Here is a 12611-nt window from a genome sequence, read left to right as displayed (position 1 = left end):
GCACATGCTCACGTTTTTAATATGAAAAACTGGTATCGTTAGAAAGAGATTATTTTAAAGGGAGAGAGAAAGCTCTGAGGTATTTGAATGTTACCTTCCAGTAAAAGTGAATTTGTTCACAGCTCTCAATCACTATGCAGAATGAATGAACTTTCCACTTGCCTGAATATAGGACAGATAATTCCCCAGGGCTGATGTATGCGGTGTGTGTGTGTGTGTTTGCTTGTGTGTATGCGTGTGTGAGTGCTTATGTATGTATATGGATTAATTAGTAAGTTCTTTTAATCAATTTCTTGAGCTTGCAGCAGTGTTATTTTAGCGCCAGTCAGATTTTGAGATTTTATTCATGTTTTAAATGTTTTTTATTTTCATTTATTTTCCATTCTCATTTATATTTAAAGTTTCAGTTGTGTGGTATTTTGATTTTAGTCAGTTTTATTAGTTTTTACATTTGAGTTATTTTAATACATTGTTAAACTAAAGAATAATATGAAAGCATCTCTTAAAGTCGCCAAGAAATCAAAACTAACCATTTGATTTTGTTAGCTCACATTGCTAGTTTCGTGCTGAACAATTCATCTGTGCATGTCATTAAGAAAAAAAATTTTGCTCTTCTAATCTTTAATTGAAATCTGAAAATGCACTTCCTGTTTGTTTTCAGTTAAAGGATCAGATTATATGATTTTGAGGTAAATGGCTAACATACTTAACCACTCTGATCTGACTGTTAGTTTTGACAACAAACAGAAATGGTGAGCAGGCAGGCGGAAGCTGGTAGGTTGTAATAATTCTTTTAAAACCCCTTTCCCCATCTTTCTGAATGAAATACCTACTTTACTACATCCAATCAGCTCACAGTAGAAAAAACAAGCCACACCCCTGTTTCCTCATTTAAAATTCCATTTCACTATAGGACAGGGATGTCAAACTCAATTCCTGGAGGGCCGCAGCCCTGCACAGTTTAAATCCAGCCCTGCTTCAACACACTTACCTGTAGGTTTCAAACAAGACTGAAAGACTAAATTAGTTTGATCAGCTGTGTTTAATTAGGGTTGGAACTAAACTGTGCAGAGCTGTGGCCCTCCAGGAATTGAGTTTGACACCCCTGCTATAGGAACTGCATCACAATATGAACAAAATAACGATTGCAGTTTCCGGTTGGGATTTAAGTTCTAGCTGATATAAGCATTTCATTTTTATAAGATTTTTAAAATATATTTTCAACTTTGTTATGTCAAGTAAAATTATTCGCCCTTGTTTTAGTGGCATATGAAGAGTTTATATGCAAAATCCTCTAAGTGCCGTCTAAATTTTTCATCTAAAATGAGCATTTTTCTCAGGCGGTTGTGTTTAGTTTCAGTGATTTTACTTTTATGGCAAAGAATAGGTTATTTTCATTGCCTTTTAGAGATTAAATAACTAAATTCAATTCAATTCATCTTTGTTTCTAAAGCACTTTTTACTTTGTAGATTTTGTCAAAGCAGCTTAACACAGAAGTTCTAGTTAACTGAAACTGTGTCAGTCCAGTTTTCACAGTTCAGATCAGTGTGGTTTAAATTTCACTGCTGGATGTGCAAACCCTGAAGAGTAATCAATCAATGCGCAGCTCCACAAGTCCCAAACCAAGGAAGCCAGTGACATCTTGTATATTTAAACACGAGATGCAAAAATGAAGTGCTATAATTGAAAATAGTAGTGATGTAAATAGACATAGAAACAAACATGTAAAGCATATTAGTGTTTCTAACAAAATGTCTGGTGCATTAAGACAGGAGGAGTGTGTTTTCAAGGTGGTTTGTCAAGCCCACTTACCTGCGTGCAGCACACTCATGCATCATACCGTTATGTGATGCATTGCATGTATGCTTTACTAAAAAGACAGGTCTTTAATCTAGTTTTGAACTGTTAGAGTGTGTCTGAGCCTCTGACATCATCAGGAAGGCTATTCCAGAGTTTAGCAGCCATAAATGAGAAGGCTCGACCTCCTTTAGTAGACTTTGCTATTTTGGGTACTACCAGAAGCCCTGAGTTTTAAACAAAAGAGGCTGAGAAAAACACACATTTAAGAGGTAAAATTTCAGACAGCACTTAGAGGTTTTTGCGTCTGAACTCTACATATGTAAAATTCTGAAACCTTTCTTATTAGCTTTGGTGGGTGGTTGTTAAGTGAATTGGACTAACCAACGTATTGGTGCACAGGAATATAAAAGACACTGAACTTGCTTAAATGTCCTGGAATTCCCATTGTGAAGTAATTTTCATTTTTTGCTTTGAAGTAAGAAGCAGTTGATAATATTCTCAACAATATACTGATATGATGAATATTCAGATTCCATCCATGCTGTTGAGAGCAACATTTAGGTCAATATGTAAATATGTAGTGTGTGTTCAATAACAACATTAACATGTATGAAAATGACAGTAAATAAAAGCATCTTATCCTAACACTATGAATATGTTCGTAAAATCTATTCACTGCATCATAATGACAGATGAGGTACCTAAAACAGTTATGAGAGTTTGATATTTGAGCTAGAGACTAGCTTTGGGAGACTGTAGTTTGAAGTAATGCCTTTTATTGCATAACACACGGATAATACTGTACAGTATAGCCCTTTTTGATCTTGAGAATTATTTTAGTATTCATTTCATGTATCACTGAATAATTTTGATAAAAAGCCCTGATAAAAGCAACCCTGCCTGTAGCTTTTTAATAACACTCAGTCCTTGATTAGCGAGTTCAAGTGTGTTTTGATTAAGGTTGGAGCAAATCTCTCCAGTACCAAGCCTGCCCTGATCAAGGAAGGCTGAGAATGTCTCATTTTAAAAGTTTCATTACAATCCTGCAAGCTGATTTGGCAATAAAAAGTCATTCATTTTTTTATTTCAGTCATTTTCTTCTGAGTTATTTCAAATAGCCCATTTAAGGTCTGTGAAATGTACATTTAAAATGTTTTTTTTTCTAGCGCACATTGTTACACTTTAGGTCAGAAAAAAATCAACAAAAAATGTATGTAAATTCTAAAAGTAATTAAAAATAAAGAAATTACCAGAAGTAAAAGTCATGTAATACATCTGCAAATAAACAGTCGCAAACCAAATCAAATTAATTCGGTACTTTTTTAAATGAAAAATCACAAAATTTTTCCATGTAACATTGAATTGAATATATAGACTACCTGACAAAAGTCTTGTTGTCAATTCCAGTTGTAAGAGCAACAAATAATAACTTGACTTCTAGTTGATCATTGGGAAAAGTGGCAGAAGGTATATTTTTCAGATGAATCATCTGTTGAACTGCATCCCAATCATCACAAATACTGCAGAAGACCTACTGGAACTCGCATGAACCCAAGATTCTCATAGAAATCAGTCAAGTATGTATGGATGCAGTCCTCCAAGCTCATGGGAGTCATGCACAATTTTAATTTGTTTCCACAGCACCATGACATTATGTTCTATACTGTACATTTCTGTTAAGTGACAATTAACAGATTAACCCTAATTAAATAATTAAAAATCAAGGAATGATCATATTTTTTTTGGTAAAATAAGTGTAATCTAGAGGCCTTTGTCTTTCATATAAGCTACTTCTGATACCAAATGGTCAACTTGAAGTCAAGTTATTATTTTTTGTTCCTAAAACTTGAATAGACGACAAGACTTTTATCAGGTATTGTATGACTGTAGGTTTGCATGTTCTCTCATTATTAAATAAAAGCAGGCCTGCCTTTCAAAATAAGATCAATTAAATACATTTAGAAAATTATGTTCAAATAAAGAGCTTAAAAAATAAAGGGAGGAAAAGCTTAAATTTCCCTTTTTTCTGTTTTACGTTTGATTTACGGTCACAACCAATTGTGCAGAAATAAATGTCAACACATCTTGATAATTGAACCATTTTGGAGTATTGGTTTATTCTGTTTAGAGTATGCTAGCGTCACCAAGGCAACAAAGTATTCCAGTTATTAGCACCACCGTGGAAAATAAACCCATATTTATGCTGACTGACCCAGATCTGCACAGGACGTAAAGGTTCAGCAAAGATAGACGGTTTGGCTCTTAATTTAGTGGGAACGTTCAAGTGGGAGAGAATACTGTTCTGAGAGGACAATGGGTAACAAGTAAATGAATAGTGGGAGCGAAGGGGTGCGGAATAAAACCCAGCGGGAGCGGGAGTGAAAAAACAGCCCTGCACAGACCTCTATGCTGTAGCTCTATGTCCGTATGGGACGGGTTCTGGGTCTGGGCCACGGTCCGCCTAGATGAACAATTAATCCATTCAAGTTAATCCACAGATCCACATTTTTAATCCACATTTGCTTCTGTGTTTGAATGACGGTCCTTCTTTGTTGATGTCAGTTTGACAGCTTCAGCCACAATATTCTTAACCACGCCACCTCTTACCATTAGTTTGTTGCAAGAGAATGATGTGAAAAAAAGCAACACCCCCCTATAGTATATTCTGTTTCAGTTGTGTAGGAATAATGTACAGTTTGAACCCAAAACTGACCAATCTGTCAGATGAAGAAGAGAAAGTTTACTGAAGATAGTTTGCGGTCTCATTACCAGAAGCCAGCTTTAACACTCGCAATGAGTTCATAGGCCGCTCTGCTTACAATCTCAAAAACATCAACAATTATACTTTTATAGCTAAGCATATAAACGTCAGACAGCCATTTGGCTGTTTAGAGCTGACCCCAGACCTGTAAAAGAATTCACAATCGAATAGAACACACACGCACACTCAAAGTGCAATCTGTTTCTTACCCAAGGCTGAATGTACTCTCAGCCGTCTTTATCAAAACTGGTTAAAAACTGGTATTATCTACATCCAAACTGGCAGCTTACATACAAAGGATTTAACTTTAAAAGATTTAACACGTAAAATGGCAAATATCACTTTAGACATAATTAACACATTAGCAAATAACAATATAAATGGGTGGTTCTAATTCTTCAGGAGTCCAGGTGCACTCAAGAGGTGTCCATGACATCTGACCTGGCTAGATAGATCCTGAGGAAACAAATTCTTTGGCATAAAGAAAAGCAATCGCACACATATTATTCCAATTTTACTCTAAAGTTAGTCCAGCAGCTAGCTCTCTGCAGCTCTCACGTGGTTGCCCACTGAAGCTATGCAGGGATGCACCCAGTCAGTACCTGGACGGAGGACCACATGGGAAAGCTGGGTTGCTGCTGGAAGTGGTGTTAGTGAGGCCAGCAGGGGGTGTTTAACCTGTGGTCTGTGTGGGTCCTAACGCCCCAGTATAGTAAAGGGGACTTCAGTTTTTACGGATGAGATGTTAAACCTGTGGTCAATAAAAATCCCAGGATGTCCTTCAGAACGAGTAGTGGTTTAATCCTGGCCAAATTTGCCCACAGGTTTCTGTCCACCAATAAACTGGTGTGCAGTCTGGCGCAATATGCCTGTCGTCACGTCATCCAGGTGGATGCTGCACACAGGTGGTGGATGAAGAGGTTCCCCCAATGTGTAAAGCGCTTTGAGTGTCCAGAAAAGCGCTCTGTAAATGTAAGTTATTATTATTATTATTATTATTATTATTATTATTATTATTATTATTATTATTATTATTATTGAGGGCGACTCAGTGGCGCAGTAAGTAGTGTTGTCGCCTCATTGCAAAAAGGTCGCTGGTTCGAGCCTCGGCTGGGTCAGTTGGCGTTTCTATGTGGAGTTTGCATGTTCTCCCCATGTTCGCGTGGGTTTCCTCCAGGTGCTCCTGTTTTCCTGACAGTCCAAAGACATTTGGTGTAGCTGAATTGGGTAGGCTAAATTGTCCGTAGTTTATGAGTGTGTATGGATGTTTCCCAGAGATGGGTTGCGGCTGGAAGGGCATTCGCTGCGTAAAACATGTGCTGGATAAGGTGGAGGTTCATTCCGCTGTGGCGACCCCGGAATAATAAAGGGACTAAGCTGAAAAGAAAATTAATGAATGAACTATTATTTTTGAAGTGGGATAACACTAAGGTCAACATATAATCTAGGCTCTTAAACATGTCTTTGGTTATTAATAAAGTTGAATAAGAAATGACATGTGTTACTCCATCTCAGAAAAATCCATGCCATCAGTTAGAAGTACATCAACATACTGACATAAAAGTCTCATCAACTTCTTTTTTGTGCAGACTTTAACTATAATAACACTGGATTTTTGGAGTCTTTGGATTTTTTTAAAATCAACAATGGAATAGTTTAATCATATCCTTCTATCTGAATGTTAAAACTACCGTTCAAAGTGCCGGTTAGCATCCAGAATGAACAGTTACTATGTGTCAGGTTGCCAGATGTGCAGTGTTGTAAAGGGCTAATGCATCACATATTATCAATCAGCAACAAATCAATCAACAGAATAGCACAGAATTAGTTGCATTGAGAATGTTTTTAGTTCTCATAGATTGGTTTGCATTGTATATGCAGTATTTTGCACAGCCTGTGAGGGAGCCCTATTGTTTATCTCATGTTGTTTTTTCCTTGTATAACTTTTGTGCTTTTCACTGTCGTGGGAGTACAGAGGACTCAAAAGACATCAGATCAGCTGCGTTCCATCTGTGCTTCTGTGGAAAAGCCAGCTGCAGACAACATCGCTATTTCTGTGGCAATAATGCATTACGGCGGATTGAAAGCTAACATAAATTCAAATGTGCCCATCTCCATGTTGATTACATTCCATTATTATAAGCAACAGGTGCAAGATTGGCCATTGTGCCGTACCCTTAACAGTGAAAAGATGATTCAGATGGGCTGTAAAGTCATTTTTAAGCCACTACTATGACTTCACTATTTATATATAGAGAGAGTTTAATTCAAACGTAACAGGATTAATTTTATGTACACATGGCTTATTCAGCCATCTGCACATCAAGCAGCAAGAGAAAATCTAGCCAGAAGACCTTGTGGTCAACTCACATTAGCAGACATGTGGTTCACTTATATGATGTGTGTTTTGATTTTGAATGCAAGTGAGGGAGATTTTCACAAAAGTGTGCCTGCATGTGAGAGAGTCAGTCTGATGAATTTGGCACAGCACACACAGACATGGCTTGTATGGTCAGTATAAAAGCACACACACACATAGGAAATAAGGAGCTGAGGAAATCTGGGTCGCTGTTAGTCAGCCGTATCCAGCTCAGAGCTGTGAGCTTTTAGTTTGGGTGATGCCAAGGCTGAAAATGGGGAAGCATATCACAATTACAGACACCTGCAGAGAGCTTTTCTCTAAGCAGAGCGCGCTTCCAGAAGAATAAAGATCCTGTGATGGCGTAAACAGCCTAAATGCGTGAAAACATTGTTAGAGATGAACACATTTTCATTATGTCTCAATCATGTCGCAAAAGCATAAAGGAAGGACAGCTGGTGTTATCTAAAACACTCCAGAGAGAGACTTCAGGCACACACTGCCAACAGCATTGATCAAACACACATCAGAGGCTTGAAAAGAAAAAAGCTAAACGCATAAGAGGAATCTCAAGAATTATGTGTGGAAAAAAAAACAATTGTTTACACACACACGCAGTGCAGTGTGTTTGTTTAGAGACCTCAAGTTTTCAGCCTGCAGAGATCACCTCTATCCGACATAAAATATTTATATTATGTTAGAAATTCTCAGAGAATTGATTCACCTCACGTACTCGCACATCTAAACCTCTCTGTGCTTTTGCAATGAGTCTAGAGCGCGGATGCGGGCTAGTAATGGTCGGGACCTGTGGGCTCTTAACGTGAACTTTTTAATTTTTACGTTAATCTGCCACTGTCCGAGCGCACGAATAGAAACGGGGATTGGGGCTGGATTTAGATGCATTAAACGACGGCTTTGAAGTAGACGTTTCCCAGGGTCGCGTGCCGCTTTTTTTGAGCTGTATGCGGACTGCGCACGCGGGTCCGCAGTGGCGGGTTGCGCGCGTGCGTTTGCGCGTACGCGGGTGCTGTTGTAATTTCACGTCACATCAAGTTTGATCAGCGGTCCGATTGGATGATCCGCAGCGCCGTCCTGAATTGAGAAGCCCTCGCGCTTGTTTGCTCGTACTCGGCGTTCGTCCTGAAGCCCGAATGCGCCTCTCCGGGATCGCGTGAGGGAGTCGGTGCACATCTGGCGGATTTTGTCGTCGCCCTCGCGCCCGGGCTGGATGTTGCGCGTGAGCTGAAGAATACTAGAGGTCGGAGAAAAAATGCGGCGGCGAGCGCACGCGAGCGTCCTGCTCCTGCCGTGGCTGGTGCTGCAAACCCAGGCTGGCTTTCCAAACCAGATCAATATCGGTGAGTGATTTGATTATCTATTGATAAAAAAATAAAAACATAAAACACGTCTGCCAGGACGCGCGCGCGCTGAGATTATTATCTACCTGCTGCATCACACACAGAGAATTAAAGTTTGCGCCAAACAGAGTGTGAATTGTGTGATTGTTACAACTGCTACTGCTGTCACTCACTTGAACAAGTCTGAAGTGAAGTGTATGTTCTTAACCCCTCTGATCTCGCATGCAGGTGGTCTGTTCATGCGCTCCACGGTCCAGGAGCACAGCGCGTTCCGCTTCGCCGTTCAGCTCTACAACACCAATCAGAACATCACTGAGAAACCTTTCCATCTCAATTACAACGTGGACAATCTGGAGTCATCCAATAGCTTCTCAGTCACGCACGCCTGTGAGTTTCTGCTCTTTATCTTTCCCCCACACTCAAAAAAAAAATTACCACCACCACCATCAAAAATAAAAAAATCTCATCACAGTCTCTATAGGCATTGCTTAAAGACTCATTGTGGTATTGAAAAGAAAAGCTTTTTATTCTCACCAAAGACGTGGGTTTGATTTGCAACTTGTTAGGGACATATTGTGAGGAGGCAGGAGACAACCCTCGGATTCTAATTTTTAAAACAGACCGAAAGCGTTCGAGCAGTGAGTCACAGGACCTTGATCATGTTCACAATGTAGGTGTTAAGAAAATCCAATTGGGTGGAAGTCTGGTAATGTGAGCTTGTGCAATAATGCCCTTACACTTTCTATCATTCCTCTGCTCACTCACACCATTTTTAATAAGACGGTCAATCTGTTTTACACTTTAAAATTCAACAATTTGTTGCATAAAATATTGTTTGTCTTTCTAGTCTAGACCAGGGCACCAAAAGGCATCAATGCTGCCTAAACACACAACTGTAACAGACACATGCTCTTATTTCTCTTTCATCAATCCGTCCAGTAAATTAATCAAATACATTGTTATTTGTAGTAGTTTATGTGTCTTAAAATGTCAAATTTGATTCACATCAGAAAGTTTATCAAGAAGAAAACTGAGAATGAGTGGGGGGAAAAAGACTCATGGCGGGATAAGTTGGCAAAAGAAGGAAATGGAGAGAAGAAAATGTGAAAAAGTCTTCTGTGGCACAAGCCTCAGGTCTTTATAATGGAGAGATAAAGGGAGAATGACTGAGAGAGAGGGAGAGAGTGATGATGATGAGTGCAGGCTGACATTTGCACACATCCCCAAACCAGTGCAAGGGTTAGTGCCCTGCTCCCTCTCTGTGTGTGTGAGTGAGTGAGAGAGCTTTACCATCATTATAAAATGCCTGTTTACAGCTGCTGTCATTATCATTTTATGTCTCAGACTGGCCTGGCTGCTCATCTGAGCGTGTCTGTGTGAGAGACAGTGTTTGTGAGCTTTTGCTTTCCTGGCTTATCATGGTGTTATTGCTGCAGTCATTGATCTTTCTTCACTGCATTAACACACACACACAGGCTCGATGCTCCAGGCATCTAGTTGGCCCATCAGACAGAAAGCACTGGGCTTTTAAAAAATATAAATAAAACGCGTGGAGACATATGCCTATAACCTCTCCGACTGTGAAGGTGATTTTAAAGTTTAATGAGTAAACTCTGCGAGGAGGCTCTCAAAGCGCATATCCAGGAATAACATGACAGGAAGGACAAAGTGCTTTAACAGTGATGCGTGAACGCTTCATAAATGGAGACAGACACTTATTTTTTTGCTCTCGGGAGAAGACTTTGAATCACGGCGCTTTCACTTTTGCATGCAGTGCTTCTTTTTTACAGTCAGGTGAGCCGGTTTTAGCTCCGTTCAATCGCTCACAGCGCTGCTAGTGCGAGTTGTGCATCAAACGGTTCCTGTGGAAAAGGTTTTGACAGCTTACGTATGCGGTGACCCTGCTGTTTTAATTGAGGCAATCTGCGTAGCGGAGAGGAAAACTGTAGGGGTCACAGGGTCTGTAAACAGGTTATTTTTCACTCACTCCTTTGCTCTCTCTCTCTCTCTCTCCCTCTTTTCTGTCTTCTCATCGTTTTTTTTCTTTATTGCTCCCTGGAGCGTTCGAGAGACAGATGAAAAGAAGGGCAGAAAAGAAGTAAGCAGATGTAACCTGCTTGCTCAGTTAGAAGAACAAATGAAGGAGAGAAAAACACACACAAAGAGACACGTAATCATTACCTTCGCTGTGTAATTTCTGTGCCACTGTTGTGTCACCAAGCAGAAATGGAAAAAGTAGAAACTCTTTTTTTATAAAGAGAATGCTATTGATCTTATTGAACAATACATTTCTGAGGTTTATTTTAAACAGTTTGAACTCTTTTAATCTCTGTTTTCTAGTCAAAGGACAGACTTCTTTCTGATGAAATATGTCAGACTTGTCCAGTCATGTTGTCCTGATTATCTTCGCCTATTTTTTACATTTTAGTGCTTGTTCAGATTCACACAATCTACATTCAGTCAATGATCAGGGGCGGATTTAATTAATAAGCAAGGTAAGCGCCCGCTTTAGGCCCCAGGAAATCCAATAAATTATACCTATAAATGATAATTGACATCGTTTCTATCATAATTTGTATGGTAAAGGTCTAAAAAAGGTATTTTTTTATTTTTGAATGAAGCAGGTTAAGGTAAACCTCTTTAGAGCTTATTGCAGTTCTTTATACACATCTCCTCTGTGGTATAATTAAAAAAAGAGTGTCTCCATAAGCTGCAGGTTGCATATAATGATTGTATGAAGATGCTTTTTATAAAACATAGAATGTGTAGTGCAAGTTAATTATTTTGTAAGGTAAGAGTTCAATATTTTTTTGCTTTGATGAAAATTTTTATGTATAAGTTTATCTGGCATTTGGAGAATTCTCATAATAGCATTTTAATGTTAAATCCTAGGCTTACTAAGGTGCATTTTCAGTAACCTTTGATGAAATATTAGCATAACATTTTAAGGTATATTGTGTGTCTGTGTGTGTGTGTTTTTATTGTTTTTTTCTGTCTTTCGTGCTAATGGACCTAGTGTCTGGATTTAACAGAATATATTACATCTTTGCAAATGTGTCTCCCACCCTCAAGCATGGAACAGTCGTGCAGTCAAATCAGTAAAATAGTTTTTAAAATAGTTTAATTGTAAATTCACTTAAGAAAACAGATCATTTCAATAGTTATACAAGTTGTTACATGATGCTTTACATTTTATTATAATTTGGCATTACAATCAAATGTAGATGAGGAGATCGCGGACGTGTAAGAAAAAAACTGCAAATTAAATGAAAAGGACATTAAAGTACAAAAGGTGTATTTTAGGGTTTGGGACCCCATGGCTGGAATTGCTTAGGGCCCCCAAATCACTAAATCCACCCTTATCAAAGATCATTAGATGGAAACCTTCTTCAAGTGAATCCCTGTTCCAGTACCAATGTTTCTAATTATTTTCTTGACCCCAAAAATTGTGGTTGTATCAAAAATAAGAACAGAGCCTTAGCTTTTAAACCAAAAAATAAAGTAATCTATCTCTAGGCAGTGGTTTTGGTCGACGCTTGAATGTGGACAGTGTAATTGAAAAAAGCAATGTTATAGATGAATAGATAAGCAGATTTTTATCAAAGACTATGTTCAGATTGATTCAGAACACTTATCAAACAGATTGAGTGTTTAACACCCCCTAAGATTCTGTACTATTTCCCCCAAAACAACACTTCACCATGTAACAGAAACTGACTGTGGTGGGGAATCATAATATTTTACAAACAACAACATTAATTCACAGACATTTCTTTTAACTTATAAAATATGAAGTAACTCAAAAAATGTCATTAATGTTCAATGTATGTTGATGTTGGGAAGTTTATAGACATTTTTCTAGTATTTTGAAATGTGTATTACACTCATAAATGACATTTTCTATTTATTGAAACTACTCATTTAAAATTTCATGGCCTCAAAAATAGTGGTTGAATGAAAAGTAAGAACAAATCCTTAGCTTTTAAACCAAAAAATAATGTAATCTATCTCTAGGCAGACTTCTTGATCAACACTTGAATGTGGACAAGTGTAATTGAAAAAAGCAATGTTATAGATGAATAGATAAGCAGATATTAATCAAAGACTGTGTTCAGATTGATTCAGAACACTGATCAAACAGATTGAGTCTTTCAACAACCTCTAAGATTCTGTACTATTTCCTCACAAAACAACACTTGACCATATCAAACTGACAGTGGTGGGGAATTGTTATTATACATAAGTAACAAATCTATTAATAAAGAAAACAAAAGAAGCAAAAATCCATTCATACACAGACACTTCTTTCAACTCTTAATTAATGTTAAATAA

General features: G+C 38.1%; 1 protein-coding gene across 4 annotated transcripts in view; it reads left to right on the top strand.

The window, feature by feature from the left end:
• Positions 1-7749: 7749 nt before the first annotated feature.
• Positions 7750-12611, top strand: part of gria3a (glutamate receptor, ionotropic, AMPA 3a) — an 89575-nt gene continuing 84713 nt past the window's right edge. The window contains exons 1-2 of one of the 4 annotated variants that reach the window (XM_056457669.1): positions 7750-8279; positions 8508-8666. In XM_056457669.1, coding sequence (XP_056313644.1) covers positions 8192-8279; positions 8508-8666 — 247 coding nt within the window. In that variant the 5' untranslated portion in view covers positions 7750-8191. The remainder of the gene's footprint in view (positions 8280-8507; positions 8667-12611) is intronic. The other 3 variants (XM_056457672.1, XM_056457670.1, XM_056457671.1) reach the window with 3 other exon arrangements.

The sequence above is a fragment of the Danio aesculapii genome, chromosome 5 (assembly GCF_903798145.1).
Source record: "Danio aesculapii chromosome 5, fDanAes4.1, whole genome shotgun sequence".
Lineage (NCBI taxonomy): Eukaryota > Metazoa > Chordata > Actinopteri > Cypriniformes > Danionidae > Danio > Danio aesculapii.
Note: the sequence above shows the minus strand (reverse complement) of the source record. Positions and strands in the feature narration are given on the sequence as shown.